Source organism: Ixodes scapularis, unplaced genomic scaffold, assembly GCF_016920785.2.
Source record: "Ixodes scapularis isolate PalLabHiFi unplaced genomic scaffold, ASM1692078v2 PGA_scaffold4__175_contigs__length_147842914, whole genome shotgun sequence".
Taxonomy (NCBI): domain Eukaryota; kingdom Metazoa; phylum Arthropoda; class Arachnida; order Ixodida; family Ixodidae; genus Ixodes; species Ixodes scapularis.
In genome coordinates, this window is record NW_024609879.1 from 97,903,057 (window position 1) to 97,919,269 (window position 16,213).

General features: G+C 44.3%; 1 protein-coding gene across 1 annotated transcript in view; it reads right to left on the bottom strand.

Moving 5' to 3' along the window:
- Positions 1-5,794: 5,794 nt before the first annotated feature.
- Positions 5,795-16,213, bottom strand: part of LOC115322576 — a 31,961-nt gene continuing 21,542 nt past the window's right edge. Inside the window, exon 5 of the mRNA XM_040212847.1 lies at positions 5,795-5,884. Within this exon, the coding sequence (XP_040068781.1) occupies positions 5,795-5,884 (90 nt within the window). The remainder of the gene's footprint in view (positions 5,885-16,213) is intronic.

Below are 16,213 nucleotides of genomic sequence, written 5' to 3' on the forward strand. Positions count from 1 at the left end.
CGTGTAAGCAAGCGAAGCCTTCATCTCACAGGAGAAGACCAAACCTGATCTCTAAGCCCATGGTTACGAACAATGCTACTGTCCAGTGATTTGGACACCGTACCAGAATGCTGTCGATGAACAGCTGGTGGACCAACTTTTCCTGCCCGCTGCACCTACTGTAACTGGGATCGACATGTTCTACCGTTGATGACTGCATAGAAAGGGGTGTGCAGTCAACGACAGAAATGACACCTTACAATTTCTTAATGGTGTCAAACCCTTTGGTAATGGAATGACGTATATTTGTTTTAGTGACGGGGAAAGAAGCTATAACTACCAATACATCAAAGCGATACTACTTGTGAATCCCTTGATGGTCATACAAACTGTCAGTTTCTGAACACGCAAAGGTCGTCAGAACCGTTTTTCTGTTTTTATTCCTGCCAATAGAGAACCAGAAGCTCGTTCGCGAGTGATAATAGGCAGATCTGGAGTTTATACAAATAGACGGCGGCAGTCTTCGAAGTATGAAAACTCCCACTAGTACATCACATCCTGCCGATGAGAACGGTCGTCTCTTCGCATCACCTGCCTTACTCTGCCCCAATATAGCGCTGAACGAATCTCGCATTGTACTCGTTATGATTTGCTGTCGCCACGAATGAAAGATATAAAGCAAAATATTCCTAAAAAGCGCGATCACCAGAAACGTTACGGTTATGGAACGATACAGTTTTCTGAAGCCAAACGTCTACTGGAGAAACAAGAACAAAAAAAAAAAAAAAAACAAATTCACCGAAGGTTGTCTCGAAACTTAGGAAACGAAATAAATTGAATTTGCGCTGTTTTATTATTCAAAAGCTCCGCAATATGATGCAAACGGCAGAGGCGTCGACAATCAGCTGACCGCCAAGATCAAGTACTGCCACTATTCAACGCGCCGATCGGAATGAAGGATATGCGTTGCAAGTAGAAATAAACAAGGTGGTAAATAACAATACTTTACAGTTATGTGAAAATCAGTAAGTACATACGAATAAGCTCGTTGATAGAATAACCTGGGGGAAGACAGACGTGAGCACCACAGCTCCGTACGTATCTCGGTAAGGGCTGAAACGCACTGAAAGTGGAGAGCACCTGACAACCGGAGTCGATAAACACTTCACTCGGCACTATTTTGCATTCTTGTCGCAATCGAAGGTCATTCTGACGAGACTCTCACTCTGTTGTAGCCTAAAACACTTTGTGCAACCAATTTCGTCCACCGCGTCGACCGCCACAAACTAGCCGCCATGTTTTAAATCCAGGATTAAGAAACAATCAAAAGCAAAGCGCCCAATGTGGAGCGTTCACGATAATCGTAGTTTAGTGTTAGGTTTTGCGATAAGCGATTTTAGTGCGAACGAACGAAACCAAAACTTAGCTTAGGATCCCGGCGAAGCACCGCTTTCAGCTAAGCGGCGTTGGTGCAACCGGCTTTTAAAAATCTATCTCAAGTCGGGCAATGCAAACAGAGTGCTTATTTTACCTGTTTTATGGCATATATTCATCTCCGACGGTGTTGTATTTTCTACGGCCTCGACAGAAACCTGTGGAGCTCCACGCCTACTAAGCTTCCGGGGTTGCGACAGTCCAGTACGCAACAGTAAGTACGGCTTCGACATTTGCTTTTCTGCGACATCCGATTGAAATATTACGAATACCCCTATATAAATGATTTTTGACTTTTTATTGAAAATGTGTTGACTTCTTGTTGACTCTGATTACTTCCTTTTGACTTTGACTTTGTGTTGACATGGTCAACAGAAAGTTTGTTGACTTTGTGTTGAAACTTTTCTGATGACCTTCTTTAGCCTGAGTTAAAGAAAAAGCTGTTGACTTTCTATTAACTCTGTGTTGATTTTTTTCTGCTGACTTTCTGTTGACATAATCAACAGAATGTTTGTTGACTTTGTGTTTAAACTTTTCTTATGACTTTTTTCAGCCTGAATCAAAGAAAAAGCTGTTGACTTTCTATTAACTTTATGTTGATTTTTTTTTTGCTGACTTTTTGTTGACAGTGTCATCAAAATGACTGCAGACGTTCTGTTTACTTGGCGTTGAAAATGTTCTGTTGACTCTCTGTAGCCAGTGTCATCAGAAAAGCGACTTTCTGTTGACTTTTTATTGAACATTGTACATTGCGACTAATTGTCAAAAGTTGCAAAGTTTTTCAATAGTCTTTGACAAGGTGAGAACGGAAAGCAGCTTCAGTTGTCCCGCCTTCAGCGCCAGCCCACTACCCTTGACAACACTTCGGCGTTCGCGCACCTCGAGCGCGCGCGTGCAGTCAAAGCTCGACGGTAGGCATGGGGCCTTCCGTCGTGGAGGCCAGGAGCTCGAAAGGCATGCCCTGCCGTTCTGACTGTTTAAGTGACCATAGTGACTTTAATGACCATATTGAATAGTCAACTAGCAAAGAAAAGCAAAATAATTATTCGAAAGTGGAGAAACTGCCTTGACTCGCTTCGTCCTGAGTGGTGCTATGCAGAGAAGCCATAATATTCTTTATAGGAGACGTTTTTGCGGATGTTGTTTTAGCAACTGTGCCGAATTATTATTAGTAGTACCAATGCTTTTTAGTAAGAAATATCGTCCACGAACTTCGAAAGACTGTTTTCCCTTTGACAGACTCCCAAGGAGAAGTTCAAATACCTGGAACCTTAATGCTGAGGGGGTCACCGGCCAAATAATTAGCTTCAATATGTAGGCTATATAAGGCTCTGGGGCAGTCAATGGGTCTGTGATTCAGGTGTTCAGTGCAAATAAAAAAAAATAAGTCAGGTGTTCAGTGCTCTGTGTTCGTTCCTACTGTGTTTGTGTTTGTGGTGTTTGTGTTCGTTCCTAATGTGTAGTTGTGGGGTCTACGTAATAGTGACTTCAAATACCACAGGGACACCATTTAATAAAAAATATTCGCGTTTTTTTACTTTATTTTGCTGCAGCTAATTTGGAGCAGTGGAAAGCCATAATAAGCTTCGAAAACATTGTTGAATGAATAGCTAATCTATAAAGCATTTTTTTTCTTTTTAGTCTTCTGTAGCTTTTCAGTTGAAAAGCTGCAGAAAAAGCATTTTGGAGGTGACAAAAAGTCTGTTGACTTTCTTATTACAAGGTGGGCCAATATTCAAAAGAAAGTCAACAGAAAAGCCAGAGAAAGTCAGATGAAAAGCTGTTGACATTTTATATCCTCGGATGACTTTCTTCAACAGCTTTTCAACAGAAAAGCATAACGGGAAGTCTGTTGACTTTCATTAGAAAAGTGGGCCAATATTCAAAAGAAAGTAAACAGAAAAGCTGTTGACATTCTATATCCTCTATTGACTTTTTTGAACAACTTTTCAACAGAAAAGCATAACAATTTTTTGTAAGGGTAAAAGACAAAAAACGCACGAATCAACACCTTCAAACTGATGCGTGAACAACCCAACGAGCAAGCAGGCTGGCGAAAGGGCCTCCCCAGTGTTGCAAATATTTTGAGATAGATGGCACGACGTATCACACCAAATTTGATTGCCCTGAGGGTACAGTATTTCCCTTCCGCGACAATATTGTCGCTTTGCTGCACTGAAAATTCCTGTTTACCAAAAAGGATTATCGTACCAGGGGACTATTGTGCACTGCTCTTAAGACCACAAAATATCGTTACATGGAAAGCATTACGTACTACTCTTAAAAGGCCTCCGACACGCCAACAATTTTTTTTTCATGCTAGGCGTTGAAATGTCATGTCAGGACATTACAAAATAATTGTTTCACTATAGATTTGCGTAGTTCTTTTTTATAAAAAATAGAAATACGAGGCCCGATTCAAAGTTCTCGGCAGTGCATTGTGACGTAACAGTGTACCGCAAGGTGTCGGGGCGGTCAGAAGGGAAGCATCGACCTACGTCACTAAACGTGGGTTCGCAGGAAGTCACGTGAGTTTCACTCCTCGTGCTCTCCGCGACCGTGCCTAAGACTTCTTTTTTTTCTGCTCTTTGCACGAGCGATTGTAGAAAACCAAGTTTCAGTTCCACTAGCTTTTTATCGCTGCACCGTTGGTTAGTTTGCGTGCTGTAAATGTTGAGGACGAAAAGTCAGTGGATCGACGTGATGGAGGTCAATGCTGAAAACGTTGCGAGTTCAAGCCAGTGTACGAGTTCATGAAGTTAATCCGATGATACAGAGCTATACTGGGCACAAAAGAAGCTATCAAGTTTTGAAAAAAAAAATTTAGAACGCTCGCAGAAATTAGAATTGCTAGCGTACGACATGCCCAGTTGCATTGCTGAAGGTTCGGACACCGAGGTCGTCGAATCATCGTATACTCTCCAGGCTGAAGATGCCTGCCGTCTCTCGGAAAAGCACGCAGTGTGATCTCTTCCTCAGTTGCTGAAATACCGGGACAGTCCCTCACACAGCACCTCCTAGGCATTGTAGTTGATCACGTCAATTCACTGACTCCTCCTCTTCTACCTTTACAGCAACATTAAGCCATGAAAAGCAAATAAAAGAAACCTTGTCCGCTTGGATCGCTCGTGGAGGTGCGGGGAATAACAAAAATATTAAAAAAAATATTACACGCGTTGGCGGTAAGCACGAGGAGCAATACAACTCACGTGACTTCCGGCGATGCCTCCCTTCTGACCGCCCCGACACCTTGCGGTACACTGTTACGTCACAGTGCACTGGCGGGAACTTTCCTTTGGGCCTCGTATTTCCATTTTTCATGAAAAAAAAAACTACGCAACTCTATAGTGAAACAATTTATTTGTAATGTCCTTACATGCCATTTCAACGCCTAGCATGAAAAAAAATTTTTTTTTGGCGTGTCAGAGATTTTTTAAGGCTCATAAAGACACGATTGATTGACTTACTCATTCGTTTATTAAATATTCGATCGACTGACTAATTTATTAGTTATTTTGTTGACTGCTTGCTTCATTAATATGTTATCTGGTTAATTGATTATTAATGTGTCGGCGGATTGATCGGCGAAATGATTTATTGATTCGATTGATTATGTTCAATTTTCAATCCAAAATATTTTCAGGCTAAGTTATAATCGTGATCTTTCCCCAATATATTCATAAGACGTCTGTCTGAATATAGTTTTTATTAGTTTCCATAAAATTATTACCACATTTTTTCGCGATTTTCGCCTAGTTCGTTTCTTTCGGAGTAATTTTTTTGCCGTAAGTTTTTCTTCTTTTTTTTAGAAGAGTTTGTTCAAAGGAGAAATTTTTAACATTTACACGTCCTTACTGCGTCCGTCTTATTTTACGCTGCTCTTACGTGCCCTCGGCACATTGTGTTTCAGACAAGAAAGAATTGACACCAGATTGCATCCTTTTTAGCTGATGGAAAATGTTCTATACTGCTTTGTTTGGGCCACTGCCGGGCCTCAACGAGTCTTTAACCCATCATGAAGAGGAATATATTCGTTGGAAAGAATCCAGAGGACCAGCATTTTCAGGTGAACAGAAAGCCAACAACTGTCGTAAAGTTAATAAAGAAAGTTTTTATTTTTATTTCCGAGCAGGAGAACGAAGGAGGCATTAGGTTGAAAAACAGGCGACCCCACCTCATTAGTTTAAAGAAATATTATATTTAGAACAGCAATATTATATTTAGAACTGCATAAAATACAAAAAGTCATAAACTTTAAAAGTAGATATAATAAGCAAATTTTTAAAAAAGCGGCAAGCATGGCAGCTTCGGACCACGACACACGCCATGCTTCCAGTGATGTCATTCGGTTTCGTGCTTCCAACTTTTGTTTTACTGCGTCTTAATTTTCCGTGATGTTGAAGTCGAGCTCCGTGCACCCAATGACACTGCCGCCATTCATTGCAACGATCTTGAGGTGCATTTTTCCGTCCTGAAATAAAAACAAAAATAAGTTCTTATTACAATCAAAATGCGCAACTACTAATAACATTCGAGGAAAAGGGTGCAATAAGAGCTCTCTGGACGTCACCCCTATAAAAATGGCCACCGCCATTCTATGGACATCTGATCGGTATTCTATCGTCCCAACAGCCATTTCATCGCCCTCGCATAAATTTTATGAAATCTTTATCACCCCTTTATCGACCTTTGGCACTGACGTGGTAGGCGCTAAAATGTTGATCAAATAGCAAAAGAACCCTTTAGCGTTTTTTAGAACTATCTATATACAATTTGGGTATCGTCCATTTATAGTAAGTATATTTATAGCACTCAAAAAACTGTCACTCAAACTTTCACACACACAAGGAACAAAACTTTCACACAGCGCTTACTAACAACTTTGTATTGCGCGGTTAACTTATTCTTCTACTTCAATTTGAGACGACTTTCAAAAAAAAAATATAAATAAGAGGCAAACATTTTGTCTCGACTCGAAGTAAAAGTAGAAGTTAATTATGCAATAGAAAGTTGTTAGTGAGCGCTGTGTGAGAGTTTTGTTTCTTGTGTGTGTGAAAGATTGAGTGACCGTTTTTTGAGCGCACTGCAACGTCGACCAACATGAGCAACTCGCCCAATCTGAAGTTCTAATAGTCGTCCTATTGTCAATTTAGCGCCTGAGCTACGTTCCCGGAGGCAGTGCAATACCGGCCAATAAACCGATCTCACCAGCCAGTTTCACTACGGTAGAGATGCCGCAACGCATCGAGGGAACTTTAGTCTTTCAGCACGTGGGACAACCGCGCTGGAGCTGTGCGCGTGTAGAACACGAGACGGCACGAATGGTACGGCCACCTACCTCCTGAATTAAAATTATGACGGCGTAACGCCCGTGGAACGCTTAGGGAAATCGGACTATTTCTGCCGCAAGTGAGGCAAACCTTAATTGCAAACCACGTGGTACAAACCTTGCAAACAGCGGACAGGGGAAGTTTCGTATCGCATATAAAATTTTTCTTTTAATAAATTTGTTTTGCTTTCTTAGTTTGTTAGAACTCGTTGTTGTTTGTTTCGCCTCCGTTTTTTCTTTTTTTTTTGTAATATTGTTACGTTAACTTTTTGTTTCTGCGTTTAATTTGCAGTTCGAAAAAAACCTTTTACTATTCGATCAACTCTGAATTTACGTAGTGCGGATACATCTGCTGACGTTTGTTGCGTTTCTGTTGGTCTTTTTACAGAGAACCCGTATTGATCCGATATGCCGCTTCCAAGGATGGAATTAGCGACAAATAAGTGGCGAGGCACCATGCGAGCAGGAATGAACAGCTCTGGATGGCGTGGGCACAGCTCCAATTGACTCTTTCCTCTCTTGCCACAGGAATAAGGTAAGCCTTTTTTGGTTCTGATTGCGTCCTTCTAAGGTTCCGTTCAAGAATCCTGGTTAGTTTCCTTGCCCCGGATTTGCCTAATCGCGTTCGAGAAATATCTTGTGACAGTTTTCTTCCCGTTGGCGAGCACCTCTCCACGCGCTTTTCGTCAAACGCGCTTCCTTCTCAGCGTCACTTCGTGTCGGCGCGCATCGCTACGTGCCGATATCTGTTCTCTTTATCGGCCCGCGCGTCTCAAGACTGAACCGCATGTAAGCGATTTGGCGAGCGACGAGACGAGCGACGAGACGAGCGACGGCACAAGCGACGAGTCAGCGACGAGCGACGGAGATTTTTTTACTGCCGCTTGTCGCGTCGCTTGGTTTTCGGATGTCCAGAAAGATAGTGGGTATTCTGCCGGCGCCAGGGGCGGGCGACCATTTGCGGGCGATGAGCGACGCTTCTAGAAAATGTCGCTCTTCGCGTTGGCCGCTTGCTCCCGTTGCCTTCATGCGGTTTGCTTCGTCACGCGACTGACCGCGCGATAGCGAAGTGGGTCGCCGTCGCTTGTCTCGTCGCTCGTCAAATCGCTTACGTGCGATTTTTACTTCTATGTTGTGAGTTTCCTCAAGCGGCGCAAACAAAGTGCTTGAAAAATAAAGTTAGATGTAGTTGGGGTTTTGACTACTGCGGTAGTCTTTTTCTTCTCGATTGGTAGGAGGTTTTTAAATGATAATTTCGGGGGGGGGCCATCAAATATAAATAAGATGCATATCCCAATTGAAGCAGTGAAACTAGAGAGTCGTGCACGCTCTGTGCACGATGGCAGACGGCGGCACCTGAACAGCTGCACGGGCCACACTCAACGAGATGGCCCATACTGCGCAAATCTTTCTCCATTTCAGGTTACGTCAAGCACAAAAACTGTGTCGCACACAAAAAAACAAAAAAGAAACAAAACAAACTGAGGACAACAGATGCCGCGGACTCATTTTTTTTTTTTTTTTTAATCCCGGAGTTAAAACAAACGAGCGCGTAAAGGCTCCGTTGCTCTCCGTGAGGAGGCAACGCGAATGAGCTCTTGCACATTCAAACACTTTGTGAAATACAGCAGAACCCTGCTGGTGCATATTTAGGCGATCGCAATCAAGGATCATAGCACGGGAGAAAATGTAACAACTTACAATGCCCTTGGGATAGCTATACTACACTCTAAAAAAATCGGTGTCATGGGCTACACCCAAAGGGGATGTCAGTGCTTGTCACATGTCACTTGTCACTTGTTCCCCCAAAGGGGGGAACAAGTGTTCCCCCTTTGGGGGAACACTTGTACACCTCAAATCTGGGAGTGTATGTACGCCCGTTGGTGTGGTGCACATGTACACCTTTTTCTACAGAAATCTCACTCGGAGGGAACACATGTGCACCCCATTCAATGGTGTACGGCTGCACCTGTTTCTACACCCAATGAAATAAAAGGGAACACAAATGCACCACGTTCGAAGGTGTACCATTGCACCGCTTCATAAACCCCCCTCACTCAAAGGGAACACAGATGCACCCCGCTCAATAGTGTACCATTACTCTCCTTTCTACACCTACACTCTCAAAGGGAACACAGAAGCACCCCGTTCAATAGTGTATTGTTACACCTCTTTCTACACCCACTGAATTCGAAGAGAACACAGGTGCACCCGATTCAAAGGTGCATGGTCATACCACTTTATGCACGCGCTTGATAACTAACTTCATAAACCTCCTTAAGACATCAAGGAAACCGTTAAACAATGTATGCGCCCCGGTGATTGCAAAAAGGCAGGTAAACAGACACACGGGATTCATTTCAAATCTCATAGAAGTTTATTAGACAGCTTATTTCGTAAACAAATACAAACTTGCAAGCAATCCGTGATATGTGAAGAGGTACGAAGAAGCTGTTACACAACTGAGAAGATTACTAAGCAAACAAGAACCGGGGGTGAGTCTTAGGTAGTGTCTACTCTCCAAGCAGCCGCCAGAATTATTTCCAGTAAATTCCTCCGGCAGTCGCCCTTCATTCATCGAACGACGTTTCATCGACAGCTCAGATTAGCTTTTCTGCATTACCTTCTCTCCTTTATTTTCTTGTAATGAGCCGCCCCAGAATGTATCCGCGAAGTGACATGTACGGGTGGGACAGGTGGGTTAACGTTTTCGTAATGAGCCGCCGCAGAGTGTCGCCACGAAGCGGCGTGAACCGGTGGGCTGGGTCGGTGAGCACGCGCCTCAGAGATACACGCGCGGCAAAATGTCCCTACAGCGTGCATTTAGCGTTACCAGTGACGATGAAACTTTAGTGTCGATGAAACGTATCTACTAAACGTGTATCAACGAAAACGTGTTTTCACAAAACGCCAGCAGAATAAGAAAGTCAGTATTCTACCTGCGGTTGTCACATGATTGCAGTCAACTAATGGCAGGCGACTGCCGAAAGAATTTTGGGGAAATTATCCTCCCGGCAGCTAGAAAATAGACACTGCCTAATTCTAGAGGTAATCCGGAACAAAACGGTCAATTTTTGCAAAGGAGTAAGTTGCAGAGCACTTACGATGGAAACACCAGACTCGAAATATGTAATCCGAAATATATGTCGACACGGGCACTGCAGAACAACACAAACACAAAAACGAAAGGAAAGGGGTCCGTGAAGATTCAACACAATGTAGCAGAAGCAGTAGTTTGCCGAACCGAGCACTAAACTCATCACATGAATTCCTTGAGCTTTTCTGAAGAACTCGCTTGTTGCCGATATACGCGTAGGACTTTTCAAGCACTGGAAATCTTGGTACACTCGAATGCGTCGTCGCGGACGAAATCTACGGAAGCCCCGCTGGTCGCAGCACAGGGTTTGGGGCCAACACATCCATCGTGCCATTACATCCATCGAGCCAATACGTCCAATTTCGTGCCATTGCATCCATCGTGCCCGTACATCCATAGTGTCAGCACATCCATCGTGCCATTACATCCATTTTTGGCCAGTTCATCCAACGTGCCATTACATCCATCATGCCGTTACATCCATCGTGTTATTACATTCACCGCGCCATCACATCCATCGAGACACTTCATCCAAAAGCGTGTCATTACATCCATCGTGCCGTTACATCCATCGTGTCACCACATCCATCTTGTCATCACATCCAACGAGCAGCTTCTTCCAAAAACGTGCCCTTACATTCATTAATAGACCTTATGCGAAATTGCTTTGTGGTCTGACAACACTGAGAGTGTCGCCATTTTAATGTTGGCAAGCGTTGTTGGTACCGAAGCACGGTGGAGGCATCGGAGACAGTCTATACGGGCAATGTGCGATGGCGCAGCAACTGTTTTCCGCCTTCTGTCCATGTTATGTGAACGAAAAGTTTAAAACAACCCACCTCAACTGCCTGACGAAACTCTCAGAGGCCTGTGCACGCTGGCGACAACCTCGTCGAAGCAGCGGACCAAGTCTACGTCTTCGCTGTGGAACCTTGTTGTCGCCAGCGTGTGCACAGGCCTCCGAAAGGACTAGGCTGACATGCGTTTCATCTTTGAGAGCACGTTTGATTCTTTTTTCGATGCGAATACGCTTGAAGTTGTACTGTTTATTGGCATACTGCTCCACGCAAATACATAACTCAAAATGAGTTTTTTTTTTGTTCTTACTGGCGGAGGGTTTTTTGGTGGAACACTCTGTGTTCTACTAAAAGAAATTGTGCCAAGCGCTGCAAAGGGCTAAAATTGGTTTCAGATAGCATTGACCTCAAGCACAGTTGACGGACGTTGCGCTGTTAGTGAAGATGTATTCAACCCTGGCAGAATAACTGGAGTGACTTTCTGAAAACTACCCCCAAGCTACTTTGCACAAAAAAAAAAAATTCTACCTCGGCTGCGACAAAAAAAAAAAGAAAAAGGAAAAGGAGGTTACAAAATGGAGTTTGCACCTCCCGTGTTGTTTCATTCGACGTCCGCAACGCACACTTTTGCCGCGGCCGACATCGAAGCTTCAGCCACTGCGATGAACCTTACCCACACCGTGACCTAAACATACCATGTTAACCATACGCATCTTCAATTATGGTTGGGGGCGTAGATTATAACACTGCCATCTTTTTGCCTCGCTTAACATCCTTGGTCTCGCCCGCATGCATTGAGCTACTTGCGCATCGAGAAAAAGGCAGGCCGACAATACAACGCACATAAAATAAAAAAAAGAAGGTAATAAACAAATTTGGTACAACTTCGTGAAAAAGGGCCCAGTTTAATAGTTGTAAATGGCTCAACGCCGCGCGATAACGTCCGCATGTTTCTTCGCGTTGTCACTGATTGTTTTTGTCAAAAGCTGCCTCTCAAGTGACAAACAAAAATGAGCAAAAAAGGTGAACCCTGTTCATGTTTGCGTTCACGTCATGCATGAATCGAAGGTTTATCGCTGCATCCGCAGCAGAACGCAGCAATCATTAGGGAGTTTTCGTAGACCGCGTTGCCCCCTCCGCTAAGCTTTCCGCAACGAAGAAGTTGCTACTGCGCCTGCGCGCCGATAGCCTTGACTGTGGAGTTCCCGCTATCGTAGCGGGTTGCGAAGGGCCTTGCGGGACGGCGACAACGATCTACGAAAACTCCCTATTGGCATCGCATCTCTCGCACGAAGCGCGGTCGCTTGTTTACATGGGGTCTTTGCCGGTCGAGTCTCTGGTTTCGTTTTCTCGCCACTAACAAGATGGCGGACGTAGTTCTCGGCGCGCTAGTAGATGGCGCTCTAAATTTCGCATAAGGCCTATTACGCAGGTTTATTTCTTTCTTTAGCTATGTTGTGTAGTAGTTCACAATACACAATATTTTGAAGACTTATACGCTAAATTGAATGTACTAAAACGAGTGAAAGGACCTTCGGTGCGTCATGCACTTTCTGCGGCCCTCGGCGTCTCCAAAGTCGAACATGCATCGTCGACTCGTTGTTCGTTGTTTCCACGCAGATCACACTTGAGTTGCTGCTTTTTTCACCCTCAAATATAAATAAATATAAATTTTATTATATAATTAGGACGGTACACACAATGACACCTTTTATTTTGCTTTGAAAAACAAAATCTGAATGGCTTATAGAATTTAATTGTGATATACTAACGTTCTGGGGCTTATCGTTTGTTATGTCCCTGTGGCTCCCGAACCAATGCGAAGAGCAAGTCGTTTGCTTCTCGCGCAGGGGTCGCGGTGACGTCATAAAGACGCCGAGCTTTGATTGGCTCTGAATGAAGGATAGTGGATAGACCTCAAAGCAAGCTGCCTTGAGCTCTAACCACTATCGTTCAATCAGAGCTCCATTCAGAGCTCGGCATCTTTATGGCGTCACCGCGACCCTTGTGCAAGAAGCAAACGAGCTTGATCTCCGCATAAGAATGCGAATAACGCAAAAAGGCCAATGGCGGCCATCTTGGCTTCTATGGATGCGCTAGCACGATGGATGTAATGGCACGCTAGGTGTCGTAACATAGGATGAGCAATTACATCCATCGAGTAACTACGTCCGTCGAACAACTATATTCAACGAGCAACTACATCCATCGAGCAGCTACATCCATACACATGTCAACACATCCAACGAGCTGGTATATCCACCGTGCCATTACATCCATCGATGGATATAATGGCTCGGTGGATGTACTGGCTCGATGAATGTGTTAACACGTAATCGCAGCACAGCACACAAGAAACTAGGCCGGAAAGCACCGAGATCAAAAAAAGCTACTACGTCATCCGTGAAACCTTTACCTTCTTCCATGCTTTCAGCTTAGAGAGAGAAAGAAAGAGAAAGCAGTGTGAAAATTCCAGCTCCTTCAAGGCCGAAAGGGGGCACCCTCGCAAAGGCTTACCTTAAGGCGCAACCCAACAATGAACACAACGAGAGGATTTGTCACTTATATCCTCTTGGAAGTTCGACCCATAATTAATAGTGCAGTGAATGCTCTCCGTGGCCTTGGCCTCCAGGCAGGTGCCGTGCTCTGCCTTATCTCTAGCTTGGAGACTGTAGTCAAGTGAACCTACCCGGAGACCCGATTGGCCTAAAAAAAGCATAGCCTCCACTCTAGTGTCAATACCGAGTGAACAGGATAGCTCCATACTTCCTAAGGAAATGCCAAACCCAACAAGTGACCCCCAAGGGGGAATCCAAGCACAAGCTGATTGGGGTGCGTGGCTAGCGTGGGGGTGCACTGATACACTTAAATGTTTTAAGGGAGAGGAGGATGCTCATTGTCGGTGTACAAGTACACTGGCTGGGCAACGCAGGGTGCATCTGTCAGGAAAAGGGTGCATGTGCGCCTGATGCACCCGACTACACCCTTTTTTTCTTAGAGTGTAGATGTATCAGAAAGCTATATTCTCCCTGTTCATTTCACCTTAGCTTTCATGGAAGTAAACAATTGCCTCATTTTATAGGCAGTTTTCTCAACACTTTTTAAAATTGTGGCTGAACTATAAGTAACGTACTTTTACGAACAAGCTTGCATTTACCTACAGAAGCTATAGGGACTGCGTGCGCAGAAATCAGATCCGTGTGAGCAGGCATGTCTGCGCATGCGCTGTGTCGACAGCCGTGCCCCCGCAGTGATGCGACGTCAGAGCCACATGTTTGTCATTAGCTGCAGTTAAAATATATTAAAATAAGAGGCTGCGAAAGTTCTGAGCCCATAGCTAAACCATAGCTATACCTCACACAAATCAATGCATTCTGAACGCCAGATCAAAGCAGTGGAGCTTGATGCAATCAGCACTGCTTGAACATGGAGAAAAATTGGGTGTTGTGAGAACCTGAATCTCTTACAGTGTCATACTAGATCAAGAAGGAAACACAATGCAGAAAGGTAAGAAGGTGAAATAAAGATAGTAAAGCTAAAAGAACAGGGCAGCTGTGTGTCCCCAGCAGAGTGTTGAACCGGAACCGAACCGAACCGTTATTTTTAGCCGAACCGGAACTGAACCGAACTGAAATATTTGCCGCCATCTTGGAACTGAACCGGAAAAAAATATAACGGTAACCGGTTCAAAACGGTTCACGGGGATTTTTTTTTTATTACAGAATAAGTGCTCGACAAGTAAAAATTGGCAGCTGTATTTCTATGTAGTGATCAAATTGTCATATACCGAAATGCAATGTATGAAAAAATATGGGTTTTCGCGGCGCTTTTGTATTCTCACTACGATTAATTATGTATCAGGTGGTCACGTGACGTCATGGTGTCAAAATATGCTGCCAAATAATGTCACGTCATGTGGCCTTGTGACGTTGTTGCGTGACTCAGCGCGTGAAGTCGACTTAAATTGAGTACGCCACTATAGTCCGTTTCAACTCAAGAAGGTAGGGCAAGGGAAAGGAAGGCCGGGGAGGAGGATGCAGGCGGAAGGTTGGAGAAAGGAGGTGGTTCCCCCCTTTCTTCTCCAGCGTTCCGTCTGCTTCTTTCTCCCCGGCCTTCTTTACACTCGCGCTAAATTCTTGAGTTGCAACGGATTATGGATGTATTAGTGTTGTTGACACCGTGAGGCCACATGCCATCACCACTTCTCAACGCGAGTCACGTGACACTGTGACGTACCTGATTGTCATGAGCCCGAGTCGAGTGTTCGGGTTCTTAACAACCAGCATCGCCAAACATTCGGGAAATTGCTCGCGTTCAATCAAAGATAAGAATAGCTGAACTCTAACAGCGGCGATATACACACTCTAAAAAAAAAGGGTGTCATGGGGTACACCCATAGGGGGCGTAAGTGCTTGTCACATATACTACACCCTTTGGGGGAATACAAGTGCACCCCAAATATGGGAGTACGTCTACACCCGTTGGTGTGGTGCACATGTACACCTTTTTTCCACAGAAATCTCACTCGAGGGGAACACAGGTGCACCCCATTTGATGGTGTACGGCTACACCTCTTTCTACACCCGCTTCACTCAAAGGGAACACAGACGCACCCTTTCGATGGTGTACCATTGCACCTCTTCATACACCCGCTTCACTCAAAGGGAACACAGACGCACCCCGCTCAATAGTGTACCATTACTCCCCTTTCTACACCTACTGCTCTAAAAGGGAACACAGGAGCACCCCGTTCAATAGTGTACTGTTACACCTCTTTCTACACTCGCTGAATTCGAAGAGAACACAGATGCACCCGGTTCAAAGGTGCATGGTTACACCACTTTATGCACCAGTTTCATAACTTCATAAACCTATTTAAGACATCAAGGAAAACAGTAAGAAATGTATGCGCCCCGGTGATTGCAAAAAGGCAGGTAAACGGACACACGGTGTTGCTTTCAAATCTCATAGAAGTTTATTAGACAGCCTATTCCGTAAACAAGTACAAACTTGCAAGCAATCCGTGATATCTGAAGACGTACAAAGAAGCTTTTACACAACTGAAAAGATTACTAAGCAAACAAGAACAGGGGGTGAGTCTGTCCATTCTACCAGCAGCCCGTAGAATTATTTCCACAAATATCCACCGGCAGTCGCCGTTAATTCATCGAACGACGTCTCATCGACAGCTCAGATTAGCTTTTCTATTTTAGCTTCTGTCCTTTCTTTTCTTGTAATGAGCCGCCCCAGAATGTATCCGCGAAGTGAAGTGTATGGGGACAGGTGGGCTAACATTTTTGTAATGAGCCGCCGCAGACTGCCGTCACGAAGCGGCGCGAACGGGTCGGCTGGGTCGGTGAGCACGCGCCTCATAGACACACGCGCGACCAAATATCCCTACAGCGTGCATTTTGCGTAACGAGTGACGAAACGTTAGTGTCGATGAAACGTGTCTACAAAACGTGCATCGACAAAACTGTGTTTTCACAAAACGCCAGGAGAATAAGAAAGTCAGTATTCCGCCTGCAGTTGTCACATGATTGTATACAGCTAATGGCAGGCGACTGCCGATAGAAT